The 13,711-nt window shown below is 36.0% G+C and overlaps 3 protein-coding genes across 14 annotated transcripts in view; 1 reads left to right on the forward strand and 2 right to left on the reverse strand.

Moving 5' to 3' along the window:
* Positions 1–1,733, forward strand: part of PTPRQ (protein tyrosine phosphatase receptor type Q) — a 295,980-nt gene extending 294,247 nt beyond the window's left edge. For 6 of the 11 annotated variants that reach the window (XM_086398851.1, XM_086398846.1, XM_086398848.1 and 3 more), the window contains exons 61-62: positions 120–243; positions 490–1,733. In XM_086398851.1, the coding sequence (XP_086254977.1) occupies positions 120–243; positions 490–527 (162 nt within the window). In that variant the 3' untranslated portion in view covers positions 528–1,733. The remainder of the gene's footprint in view (positions 1–119; positions 244–489) is intronic. The other 5 variants (XM_086398856.1, XM_086398853.1, XM_086398855.1 and 2 more) reach the window with 1 other exon arrangement.
* Positions 1–13,711, reverse strand: part of LIN7A (lin-7 cell polarity scaffold A) — a 322,471-nt gene that overhangs the window by 64,954 nt on the left and 243,806 nt on the right. The gene's annotated exons all lie outside the window — the stretch shown is intronic.
* On the reverse strand, positions 8,577–12,009 carry LOC147371316 (uncharacterized). Its single transcript, XM_086398868.1, has 2 exons — positions 11,628–12,009; positions 8,577–9,326 (listed from the first exon to the last, which is right to left on the reverse strand). Exons 1-2 carry the CDS (start codon positions 11,782–11,784, stop codon positions 9,040–9,042), a joined length of 444 nt encoding a protein of 147 aa, XP_086254994.1. The 5' UTR covers positions 11,785–12,009; the 3' UTR covers positions 8,577–9,039.

Genomic DNA, 13,711 nt, shown 5'->3' on the forward strand with positions numbered 1-13,711 from the left:
TAGCTGTTGAACACTTGTTGAATTCATTATTACTTTTAAATGTAAAAAGTACAGCCCCTCCTTGTAAGAAAAATCCCCACCCCATTTATTTATTTAACCACCCTTTCTTTGGTGTCTAGGCACAGTATATCTTTTTACATCAGTGCGTTCTGGATCTCTTATCAAGTAAAGGAAATAATCAGCTCATCTGTTTTGTTAACTATTCAGCACTTCAGAAGATGGACTCTTTGGATGCCATGGAAGGTAAACAGAGGCACTGTATATCAACTTACGAGTTTACCACCTATAACAGGAGCATTAATTCAATAATCACCATTTACTGAAAATGGTTTAGAAGCTTGGCTAGCAAACATATCAATTTTTTAATTTCTCTCTAATCCAAGTTAGGATAATAGCCTTTCCATGTACATTATATTTTTATCATGAAACATTTAAATCTTTTGAACTGTTAATATCAATTCTCTCTTATGGCATGTTTTTATGTTATAGGTGATGTTGAGCTTGAATGGGAAGAAACCACCATGTAAATATTCAGACCAAAGATTACAACTGGAAGATATTTTCAAACCCCAGGGGCCAAAATTATCCCCTTATTCTTCTGATTTGAAATGTATAGCCTTAAGTAAATCTCTATGCTGCCCTTACTGTGCCTTACTAAACTTATATTTTATGAATAGTCCTAGGAAATAGCTAATTCAAGATAGTTGTCTGTTTTGTACAGAATATTATAAACTTAAATTGTTTAAGAAGAGATATCCCAGAGATTTCTGAAGCATTCTGTATTTGGGGAATGAGCCAAATATAAAATTATATTTAATGTTTCAATGTGGATTTTCCCTATATATTGGATTCGATCTTGAACAGAAGTTGTAAATGTTGATTCAGTAGTGTTATTCTGGCCTCCAGGGTGTTGACTTTTCTCGTGGATAACTTCCAGGACTGTCATAATGATCTGTACTTCCATGTATGCTCCTGTGTTTTGAATCCTCTGTTTTATGAGTGCTGAGATACCATCTCATGATCTCGAACAGCTGACAGTAACCCCCCTGACACTCCCCGGATTACTTAGCCTTTATACAACACACAGAAGCTCTTCGGGTACACTTAGGGCTATTTCAGTTGCACTGCAATATTTAGCTTGAAAAAACAGAAGGAAAAATTAGACAGTGCGATTGATCATATGAAGTTGTCTGGTACTTTTCTAGCCTGTCTATATCTGTATGTTTTCAGGAACAAGCTGTACTACTACATTGTTGGGTTAAATGTATCAGTATTTGTCCATAGATGTGTATTCAACCTGATAACAGTTTTGAAGGATTTTTTCAGCAGAAATGTATGAAAACAGTAATAAAAAGGTAATGTGTCTCAAGTTTGAAAACCCATGATGTGCTGCTGTGGTGCCAACAGACACTTCTGAATAGACTACATAAAATGGTCTTTATTTCATTTCCTAAGGCTGATTATTGAGGAGTATATTTGGTGGAACCGAACACAAAAAATTAACTAGACCATAGCAAATTAGAGTTTTTTAAAGAAAATAACTCACCCTCCTTTTGTTAGATAGTAACAATGTGCTAAGTTTTGAACTATATGAAATTATTGTCATAGATTCAATTAAGGGTCATAAAATAGTATTATTTTATTTATTCTATGGTAAGAATCATAGTATGTTTATTTCTGCTGGAATACACATATAGAAAATGTAATGGCCAATAAAATTGAATTTTAAGGAATTGAGTTACTTTGCAGCATGATTTCAGAGGTCCTTATAAACAAAAATTTGATTTTGTATCACATATTAAGATATAATTAGTGATTATCTTAACGTGAAGTATATATGATTACAATAATGTAATGTAGTATAAGTAATATACGATCATTTCCCAAGGTACTCAAAAATGGTAAATAATTTTAAAAATTGAATTTATCACCCAAGAAATTAAATCCTTTAGTTTTCCCAGCAATTCTACTTTCTGCTTTTTAATGGCAAGAGTGTGTAAATAAATATATTAATGCTCCAACCAGAAAGTAAACCAGAAAGTTTACTCTATAGAAAGTTAGAGAAAACAGTAAGAAATGAGAAGAACTCTAAAATACTCAAATTGGAGTAAGAAGTTCTTCAATTTGCTTCATGTGTCACTCATTGAAAACGTGTGGTAAGCCAGTACTTATGAATGTGAACTTTTGTATTCATGGAAGACAGACCTGTGGAACGTACTGGAAGTCTACTTTTAAATGTATTAAATAAGAAATAGTTCAATCCACAAGCAAGTCCATTTTCAATAGTATCTATATAAAGCAGAGTGCAGAATAGAGTTGGCCCATGTGTATATGCATATGTGAATATAAAACAAAGTTTTGAAACAAAGCCTCCTCTAAAAGAGTGCTTACCAGTCTTCACTGTGCATACAAATCACCTGGGGATTGTGTTCAACTGTAGATTCTACTTCAGCAGGTCTAGGATAAGACCTAAGACTCATCACTTTGAAAGTACTCAAGTTATATTGCTGCTTGATTTCAGGCCATATGATGAATAATGAATCTCTAAAAGACAGGATTAGAATAACTATTTCCACCTGAAATTATTTGAAACATGTCTAAAAAATTCATCTTCATTATATATAACACACCTGTAAAAGAGCACCTGTTAAGTGTATAGTTCACTAGTTGCATCACAAAACTAACTGAAACTAAATTGAAATTCACATATTAAAGGTAGCTAAATTTTCTCTTAATCATACTGTGAAAAAGGCTGGTTTACAGCCAAGTGTTATAGGTGGCTACTAAGTGCAAATTAAAATAATGAGGGACATCTGTAACATTTTTAGATCAGATTTGTCAAAATACATTGAAGCATATGTACAATAAATGAGCAACATGTGTTTCATCTGAACCAAATGAAACTGGAGCCTCTCAGAATTGTTTGTCAGAAATGAGAGCAGCTGTGGGTATCACCTCTACTTTCATGCTGCTTTAAAACGCATAATTTTCTTCTTTCACTTTATAGGTGAAATGTATAAGTCTTTTGAAAAAGCTAATGAAACCTTGCCCTCTTCGTAGAGGAGATGGCGATTCACTCTTCACATCTGGTATCAAACACTAGATTTTAAAAATGAAATTGAAGTTCAGCACTCTCTACGTCATGACATTATTGTGATAGGTCCATTTCTGTATGCTAACTTTTTAGAAAACTCATAATAAAAATTTTGATGATGCCAGTAACACAAAATGATCTGAAATTCCCAACTGCCTGATACTAAAAAGTGAAAATGTGGAATAAAAATGTTTATGAAGCATAATCTTGGCTTGCCTTCTTAGGATCACTGTGTGGTAAATGACATCATAAACATGCATAAAGATACCATTTGGAATCAAAACTCATATACCCATCAGTTCATGAAGATGTTCTATGGAACAGATGAGACCACACATATCAAAGTGTTTCAAAAAGTACAAGAAATCGCACAAAGATAATTTTTTACAATATTTAATCCTGGCTGGACAGTGTGTATGCTTATCAGTAAGATAACACACCCTGCTTTACGATTGTATTGTACCTTGCGATATTAGTTCCACATTTGTATGTCTGTGTCACATGCACACGTTAAAGAGAAAATTATAGCAGATTTATTGACTTCTGCTAAATAAGACCAGTGATACTTTCTTTTCATGAATGACTAAGAGCATTCCCAAGGAATGTTTGGACTAAAGTGAACAGATAAACATGTATACAAATGACAAAATATGATTTGGAAAACAAATGAAGACAATTTCCATTTCAGATGTTTCAAATGGACATACCAAATCAGTGTCTGCAATACAGTCATTTGAAAATAAAATTAACTCAACAGAGAGTGAAAGTGAAAGTGAAATTGCTCAGTCGTGTCCAACTCTTTGCGACCCCATGGACTGTAAGCTACCAGGTTCCTCCATCCATAGGATTCTCCAGGCAAGAGTACTGGCTGCTGCTGCTGCTAAGTCGCTTCAGTCCAACTCTGTGCGACCCCATAGACGGCAGCCCACCCGGGCTCCCCCATCCCTGGGATTCTCCAGGCAAGAGTACTGGGTTGCCATTTCCTTCTCCAGATGAAAAGCATTATTCTCCCTTGTTAATGGGATTGTTTCTTTAGAATTGCAAGCTTGAATTATTTTCATTTTTACTGAAAGTATTAGATTGAGAAGTCATTTTAGTAAATTAGAAACTTTTAATACTTTTATACCTGATTAATCCTTATAAATTCCTCTAAGATTCTAGATTCTTCTACTGTGTCCATTATCACAGATAAACATAATAAAAGCTTACTAGATGCACCCGAGACCACATTTAGTAACGATGGACGCTGCATATCATAATCATGTCACTGAAAGCCAATGAAAAAGATAAAATTTGTAAACCTCACAAAGAAAATAGACCTATTGAGGAGTTCAAGATAAGATAATATCCTGGCTTCTATTTAGAAACTATGCAAGCCAACTGACAATGAAACAACATATTCAAAGTGCTCAAAGCACCACCTAAATTTGATTAAAGGCAAATACAAAAAGCTACAGCTAGTGTCATGAAAGTGAAAGTCGCTCAGTTTATCCAACTCTTTGTGATCTCATAGACTGTAGCCCACCAGTCTCCTCCATCCATGGGTTTCTCCAGGCAAGAATCCTGGAATGGGTTGCCATTTCTTACTCCAGGGGATCTTCCTGACCCAGGGATCAAACCCAGGTTTCCTGCATTGCAGGCAGACTTTTAACTGCCTGAGTCACCAGGTGAAATATTAGAGGCCTTCACCCTAAGGGCAAAAAAAGGCAAAAATGCCCACTTTCACAACTTCAGGGAAGATCTCAAATGTCAACCCACTCCAGTATTCTTGGCTTAAAAATTCCATGGACAGAAGAGCCTGGCACACTATGGTCCATGGGGTTGCAAAGGGTCAGACATGACTGAGCAACTGAGTATGCGCTCACAACTTCTATTCCACATTGATGTTCCTAGTCATTACACTAAGGCAAGAAAAAGGTTTGTAAATGAAGAGACAAAACTGTCTATATGAGTGTAATTATTTATGAGGAAATTCCTGAGGAAACTACAAAAATCACTAGGTATAATAAATAGCTTTAAAACATATTACAGAATATGAGATCAAGATACAAAAAAAATCAATTTTATCTTGACAACTGTAACAACTGGAAATGGTAATTTAAAATGCCATTAAGGATAGCATGAAATGCTTAGAATAAGTTTAACAAAGTATCTGCAAGAAACACACTAGAAACAATACTGATATGAATTGAAGCAGGCTTAAATAAAATTTTTATAATGCATGTCCATGAACTCAGAACATCAATTCTCCTCATACTGATCTATGGATTAAATGGAATATCAATCCCATAAGGCTTTTTTTCTAGAAATCAATAAACTTGCTTATAATTTATATAGAAATGATGCAAAAAAATCTAGAATAGCCAAAGTATTCAAATAGAATACTGCTGAATTCTGTCACCAACAAAGGGACAAAGTAATTCAATGGAGAAGACTGTCTTCCCAATAAATAGTGCTGGAATGACTGGATGCCCATTTGGAAAAACATGAATCTTCATCTTTAGCCTCATCCGTAGCCTATAACACACACACAAATATTAACTTGAAATTCAACACAGACCTAAATTTAAAGCTTAAACTATAAAGCTTATAGAAAAAAAGTTAATAAAATCCTCATGACTTTGGGACATGCGAAGATGTCTTAGAGTACAAAGAAATATAAAAGAAAAAATTGATATATTGTACTTCAGAATTATAACATTCTGCTCTTTAAAAGACTATGAAGAAAATGAAAATCCAGGCCACTGGCTGGGAGAATAGGAGAAAATATTCACAAATGTGACAAGATGCAAGTCCTGGGATTGGTATTCAGAATGCATGTATATTTACAGAATAGCACACACACAAATGGACAATACATGAAAAGATGCTCAACACCATTAGTCCTCAAGAAAATGCAAATGCAAATCAGAATGAAGTAACCATGCTAACAAATGATTAAAGTTAAAAATGACAGGTAATATCAAGTCATGCCAGCACAAATTTGGAGAAGCTGGAACTGCTGTGGTATATGGTGCAACCACTCTGAAACAGACTGTTTCTTACAAAGATAATACCCTATGGCCATATTACTCAGTATTGCCACTCCTACTCACTTATCCAAGGGAAGTTAAAATATATTTCCAGAAACGGACTTGTATTAATAGTGCTCTTAGCAACTTTATTTACAATGGCCAAAAATGGAAAGAATCCAAATACCCACCAGCAGGAATGAGCAAATAAGTTGTGGCATTTTTTGACAAGAAAGTGAAATATTGATACACATGAGAAGAGGAAAAATATTCAAAACCATTATACTGAGTGAAAAGAAGACAAATATAGGGGAATACATACTGGAAGAGTCCATTTAGATGTAGTTCTTGAGCGGGTGAAATTAATCTATAGTGATGGAGATCAACTCAGTGGTACCTGGAGTGGAGTTTATGTGGGGAATTGACTGCAGTGGACAAAAAGGAACTTCTGGAGGGTGCTGAAAGTTCTATATCTTGAGTAGGAGAGTTATTTATACAGGTATATTTATTTGTTAATATGTTTAAGTTGTATATATACAATGAATGCTTTTTTCATGTAAATTATAATTCAATAGTTGATTAAAAATAGAACAATGAAAAAATTATTAAGATATTTACAGTAAGCTACTAATACATTTTTAAAATACAAGCAGTGCATATTTAATGGATTCACTGATTATAGTACGTATGTAAAATCATAAATAGTAATGTAAGGGCATCAGAATCGTGATTTCCTCTGACATGGGAGGAACTCAGGGAGGAAGATGAACTGCCATGAAATCAAGGGGCCCACAAGGGTTTCAAATGCATTTGTAAATTTTGTTTTAAAGTCTAAAGCTTATACGACCACATAGATTTGTTAAAATTAAGTAATGAATAAAAAATATTATTCTTTAAAGTTTTGTGTTTGAAATATTTCATAATTTTAAAAGTGAGTATAATTTAAACTCTAGTAACTTATTACAATGATGTAAATGTTTATGTACTGTTTTCACTAATCAAAGTATCCTGCTCATCTGCTTGAATGAGGGCAATATGAAGCGAAATGTTTACTTTATTATTTACTCCATTCCCAAAGGACTAGCAATCAGTGTTTTAACATTAAAAATAAAACCTGACATACTGCAAGTGCTTTCCACAGGATTCACTAGTTCTTATTCACCTAGTATTTATAGTTCACTAAAAACTATATTCGTATTCACTTAGTATTTATAGTTTCGGGTGAACTGTCATGGAAGATGTGAATCCACTTGCTGGACTCTTATACTGGAAAACAGAGCTTCATCAGTCTAAGGGCACCACATTCATAAAGTTGGTGCATACTAACAGGATCAATATCTATTTCTCAGAGTTGTTACTTATATTTTAAAGAATACACTTACAATTGTGATATGAATCATTTGCATGAAATAGACTTATAATTCCATTTACCATGAATAATAATAGCTTTCTCTAATGAATCATTATGTGCCAAGCATTCTTCTAAGGATATTATAAATATTAATCTCCTGACAATTCATGGTAGTAGGTATCATGATTTGCCTTTTACAAATGAGAAAACAGCGAAAAAAAATGGTTAAATAACCTGCCCAGGTTTACACATCAAATAGGTGAAACTGCCCAGAACTGAAACTGGAAATCTGACGTTAGAGGCTACAGCATCAGCTACCACACACCACTGCATCACCTAGAGACCATCAGATACACAATGACTTGGATCTCACCTATTTGGACACAGAACATACATGTGAACACTCATTACTCTCATCCTGAAGAACAGACGTTTCTGAATATCATCTAAAATAAGCCCTTTTATGCAAGTTTTTCATGCGATATAGTCAGCCAGTGGTAGTGCTACCCTCTGAATTAAAGTATCACGTTTGATATTCTTCCTGCAATTTGCTGCCTCCTCCAATATGTATTGATTCAAACCAAGATGTACTGTTTTCCCAAATCTCAGGAACTCGTTGCCAGATTTCTCTCCCTAGCTCTCAGCTCTATTATTTTACCCATCCAATTTGGCAGCCTGACATTGCCTATTAAGTTAAACTCAGAAAGTGTTTTTCCCAGTCTTACTCCAATTTTCCAGACCTAAGCCAAACTATGATACTCCTGCCTTAACACACCCTACACGTTATCAATACCCTGCTTTAGCTCCTGTATTCTCAACAGATCTTATCCTCCACTCACGTTCCCCCTCTTACTAGATTGTCAGCTGCTTGTGAATAAGGACTAACTTTTTCTCACAATTTGAACCTCATTGCGTTTTGTATAACATCATCTTCTGTATGAGATGTACCTGAACTAATACGTGCAATTGGAAAGTTTCCCTTAGAAGAAGTAAAATAATGTGGCCTACGCGGCAGTGTATTTTCTTGCCAATCTCCACTTGCTAAAATATCTTCTCAAGGAGCAAACAAGCACTACTGGGTCAAAGATAAATGAAAGTAGGGGAGCAGGGACACTGAGCAGACAGTAATTTGTCATTTATTCAGGATCACCAGTTACCCAGAATGAAACTAAGATCTTAACAGTATGCAGACAAAAATCCTTTGAACAACTGAAAGTACAAAAAGGAATTCTGTACAATCGGACGACATACTAAAAACTAGTTCAATAGTACTTTTTGTCTTATAGACACTTCAGCAAACATGATTTCCCCGTACACAGCAGTTTGTAAACAGAGTTAATGGCCAATATCCTTATATTGTGTGCATACCAACACACATCTCACTTCCTAAAAGCATGTAAGCCTTCAAAACATAAAACTTGGGGATCACTTATAGAAATTCAACATATTTCAACAGCCACTGAAATATTACAGCCAAAGTACTCAAAACCTTTTTTAATTACATTATATTTACTCCGTAAGGAGAAAGGTAGGGGTTTAACATGTTTTTTTTTCCCCCCCCTCAAAGACTCCATCAAAACTAATTAGACTATAAAAGCAGGGAGGCACAGTTTCAAAAGAAACTTGGAACCAAATATCCCACGAGGTGAGACAGGTGCTGAGATGTAGAGGCGGGTCTGGCCTCGGCTGCCAATCTGTACACACACGGAGGCAGCCACCAGGGCCAGAGAGGACAGTAAGCAACAGCAGGTGGTGAGTCCGGCAGGCAGGACACACGCGGGTGGGCCAGGAGGAGGCATCGCATCACAGCGGGCAGGTGGGGCAAGGCTGAAGAGAAGCCAGGAGCTGGCACCGCTCAGATCCAGGAAAGCTGGAGGAAGGGAAGTGGGTCACGAGGAGTCAGGGTCCTACTGGCCAGCCAGGCTTAGAAGCATCGCCCTTCCTCGGGGGCAGACACAAAGTAGACAGACTCAGGCTGGCTTCAATAACCCCTCACTTTCTGAAGACAGATAGACAGAGATACACAAACACATGTATTTCTAGATCACTCCTTAGAGTGGCTTAACAGTACTAAATAAATGGGAATTGCATGAAAAATACATACAGGCTTTAAATAACTAAGGCACTAAAGATTTGAGAGACAAAGATTTTATCAAAATCAGGTACCAAAAATACATCCTGCTTATCTAACCAAAGCAATAAGAAAAATAAAAATAACAAGTCAAAATTGTCATTATTTGATTCAAAAATATTGCATACCTAGAAGATACAAATAAGTAGACTGAAAGGCTTTAATAAAGGTTCTCGAATACAAGTGACCACAAAATAAATATTCCAAAATGATAACCAATTAATGAATGATAAGAAATAATGGGAAAAATTAGTTCACTGATAACATCCAAAATATAAAGTACCAAGAGGCTAACCTCAGAGGGTACTTCTGAAGAAAACTATAGAACAGAGAAACCTAAGACATGATCAGATTTTTCAGTAAGGGAAGCCTATTATAAAAAACAAGGTTATTTTCAAATTACTTCATAAGTTTAACATGGTAACTTAAAAATCTTTAATAGTGTTAGATTATTTTATATTTATGAAAACATCTTAAGTTCACATTATGAAAACATCTGGAAAAATAAATGAGAAACTTTTATGTGATTAAGAGTGATGAGAAAACTTTCCTTTCATATGTTAAAATATTTTATTATAAAAATAAAGTTGAAGTGTGTAACTAATATAAGAAGCAATACCTAATAAAACAGACAAGTTTTCAAATACAGGCCACATCATAAGATTTTAATATATCAGAAAGTATCGCCCACCAAGGAAGAAAAGATATGTTGCTATTCAGAAATGATGCAGGGAAATTGGCTGCCGGGGGGGGGGGAAAAATGCAATCATGTCAAATTTAACCCCCTCGTGATAAACCAAGATGGATGTTGGAGTGAATAAATCTTAGTATGTTCCATGCCTTATTTCCTTTGGTCTTAATTTTCTTTAAAAAATCATAAATAATTTCACCTTTTCAGGATAAACACCAACTTTTAATGCCAAGTGGGTCATATTAACCAAATGCGAAACATTTACATTTTCTCCAAAATTTATAAGAATTCTAACAAGTATGTCCCTGAAACAAAATAAAAGGTATCCAAGAGGAAATAGCTCAATTCAGTTCAGTCACTCAGTCGTGTCCAACTCTTTGCGACCCCATAAATCGCAGCACACCAGGCCTCCCTGTCCATCACCAATTTCTGGAGTTTACTCAAACTCATGTCCATGGAGTCAGTGATGCCAGAAATAAGAGGTATCCAGATTGAAAGGGAAGACGTAAAATTGTCATTATATGCAGATAATACAATACTTTAAATAGGAAACTCTGTAAGACTTCACGCAAAAACTACTAGAAGTGATAAATTCAGCAAAGTAGCAGGATATAAGATTAACACAGAGAAATCTGTTGCATTTCTTTACACTAATAATGAAATATCAGAAAGTAAAATAAAACAAAATATTTGAGGGCAGATTTTTTTTCTTTATACCATATTCTAGCTAATAAATAAATAACAGACCATCACAACCTCTCATTCTGTAATGTATCTAGGCAAATATCATGAATGGCTGCTAATAGTAAAAAAAAAAAAAAAAAGTGAGAGAAACACGTTTGTAGAAAAAAAAAAAAGTACAATGTGATCTTGCCAGCCCTCTCTCCTCCCATGGAGTCTGAATCCAATCAAGCATCTACATCCAGCTACCAATTGATGAAATTATAGACATTAGAAAAACATGTTAAATTATGCCCAAAAATGCAATCAACAAAATTCAGAGTTTGGAAAACCATACAGGACAAATGAATCAATTCTTTAAAAAATCTGGAAAAGATATAAAGCTGTAGCGGAGGAACCACAGAGACTTAAAAGATTTATCAACTAACCACATCCTGGAGGCTTTCTTATGGTACCAGTTCAAACAAACTAATTATGGCTCCACACAAACAGTCACACATTTAAGTTTCTACTGCAACGTTATTCATAATAGCCAAAAAAAAAAAAAAACCAGATAAATAAATGTGGTACATACATACAATGGAATATTATTCAGCCACAAAAAGGAATGGAGTACTTATTCAAACATCAACCTTGAAAACTTTACACTAAGTGAAGGTGTTACTTACCGGTTTGTTTTACCCAACTCGCAGCAAGCCAAAACGCTGAGACGCTGAGGTTTGCAGCAAAGCAAGGAGATGGGCAAATAGGTGTCAAATCATCTCGGAGAAGCCAAGACAATCTTTGTACAGCACTGGCATAACTAAGCTTCAGGCCTCTGCACATTTTAAAGGTCACAAGTGCGCATGCCTACGCATGCCCAGACCAGCGGTCAGGGGTCTTTTCTAGCCCTAAGGCGCGCAGCTTGAACTAGACACAGCTGACTCTTGGCTCAGCCTTAACTACGTGCAGCTGACTCCAAGTTCCTGGAAAACAACTCAGGCAGGCATCTTATTGTTCAGGCTGCATGCTGCCTGGAAGACGTGAAAATCTTAAAACCTTGTTCAGAGAAGGTAAGTGAAGTGCCATTTCACCCATGGTTTCTAAAGAAGCCAGACATATTGCAATGATTCCACTTAAACTAAATATCCAAAATAGGCATATCCATAGAAAGTTCATTAGTGGTTGCCAGGAACGGAGTGGGAAATGGGATGTGACTGCTAATGAGTACAAGGGTTCTTCTTGGGATGATGGAAATAGTGGTGATGATTGTACAACTTTGTGAAAATACTATAAACCGCTGACCGACACATTTTAAAATGGTGAACTTTAGGGCTTCCCTGATGGCTCAGTGGTAGAGAACCTGCCTGCCAATGGAGGAGACGCAGGTTTGATCCCTGGACTGGGAAGATTCCACACGCCTCACAGCAACTATGCCTGTGCCCTGCAGCTACTGAGCCCCGTGCTAGAGCCGACAAGCCACCACTATTGAAGCCCAAATGCTCTAGAGCCTGTGCTCTGCAACAAGAGAAGCCACTGCAGTGAGAAGTCTGGGAACCAGAACAGAGTAACCGCCCAGTTACAGCAACTAGAGAAAGCCCACGAGCAAAAATGAAGACCCAGCTCAACCATAAATAAATATGTTTTCATGAAGCTATTTAATAAGACAATTGGGGAGTTAATGGCATTGGCTAGAAGTACGACCATTTCACTCTCAGAGTTAGGCCTGAATTACACGTAATTTACAAAAAAATATTTAATAAGTGAGTTCATCAAAAGATCTTAATTAAGTCACATGAAAGGAGAGGTCTGCTCTACTAAGTGTTCCACTCTTACATGTTCTGTTCTAAGAAGTTTATTGAGGCCTGATTATTTCAACAGCACCTTAGACAGACTACTGTGATCATTTCAAAGTTGTCATAAATGTATTGAAAAGAAAGTGAAAGTCAAAGTGTTAGTCAGTCGCGTCCAACTCCAGGCTCCTCTGTCCATGGAATTCTGCAGGCAAGAATATGGGAGTGGATTGCCATTCCTTTATCCAGAGGATCTTCCTGACCCAGGGATCAAACTCAGATCTCCTGAATTGCAGGCAGATTCTTTACTGTCTTGAGCCACCTTACATGGGTTACATGATATGAAACATTTAAGATACCACTTTTTAAAAATAAGTATTAATATTAGACTAAAAAATGTTGTACAAAATTATTTCAAGGTAAATTAGAATATTTTTATTATTATAAAGCTAAGACTTTATTAAGAAGGAAGTTGAAGGATACAAAGAGGGGGGTTAAGGATTACTGGTTCCAGTGCTGGGTTCTGTACTATTCTACCTCAGGAACCCAGTCAACTCTGAACAAGTAAAGTTCAGGAAGTGAAATGGTGGCAACTGGAGAGTGTCCAGAAGAATGGCCACACTAAGATACCATATGTCCCAAGGCCTTCACTCTCAGGGTCAGCTGGCAGACTCTCATGACATGGAAGCCAGGAACTACGAGGATGACCAGGTACTCAGGAGCTGGGTGACTAGGAACGAGCAACCCACCAACATAGCACGAGTGCCTGAACACAAATTGATGTACTCTAATTGTGTTGTGACAGCCAGACTAAGCAATTAATTACTTAGATTTAGTATCCAAGGCTTAGCAATTTCAGCTCCAAAAATAAAGCTTGCTATATAATTTTTTTTTTTTTTAAGCAGAGTGCCTATTATCCCATAAAGTTTCCAGGAAGTTCTACTAAAATAAGATGAGCATTGTATCTTTCACTGATCTGG

Source organism: Bos grunniens, chromosome 5, assembly GCF_055505025.1.
Source record: "Bos grunniens cultivar Pamir isolate PY7600 chromosome 5, Bosgru_T2T1.0, whole genome shotgun sequence".
NCBI lineage: Eukaryota > Metazoa > Chordata > Mammalia > Artiodactyla > Bovidae > Bos > Bos grunniens.

Excerpts from the sequence above, each read along its gene's own strand:
- LOC147371316 (XM_086398868.1), bottom strand. The coding sequence starts at position 11,784 with ATGTGCAGAGGCCTGAAGCTTAGTTATGCCAGTGCTGTACAAAGATTG. Across the intron at positions 9,327-11,627 it reads GAGTTGGGTAAAACAAACCG|CTTTCCTGGATCTGAGCGGT; the intron begins GTAAGTAACACC and ends CCCTTCCTCCAG.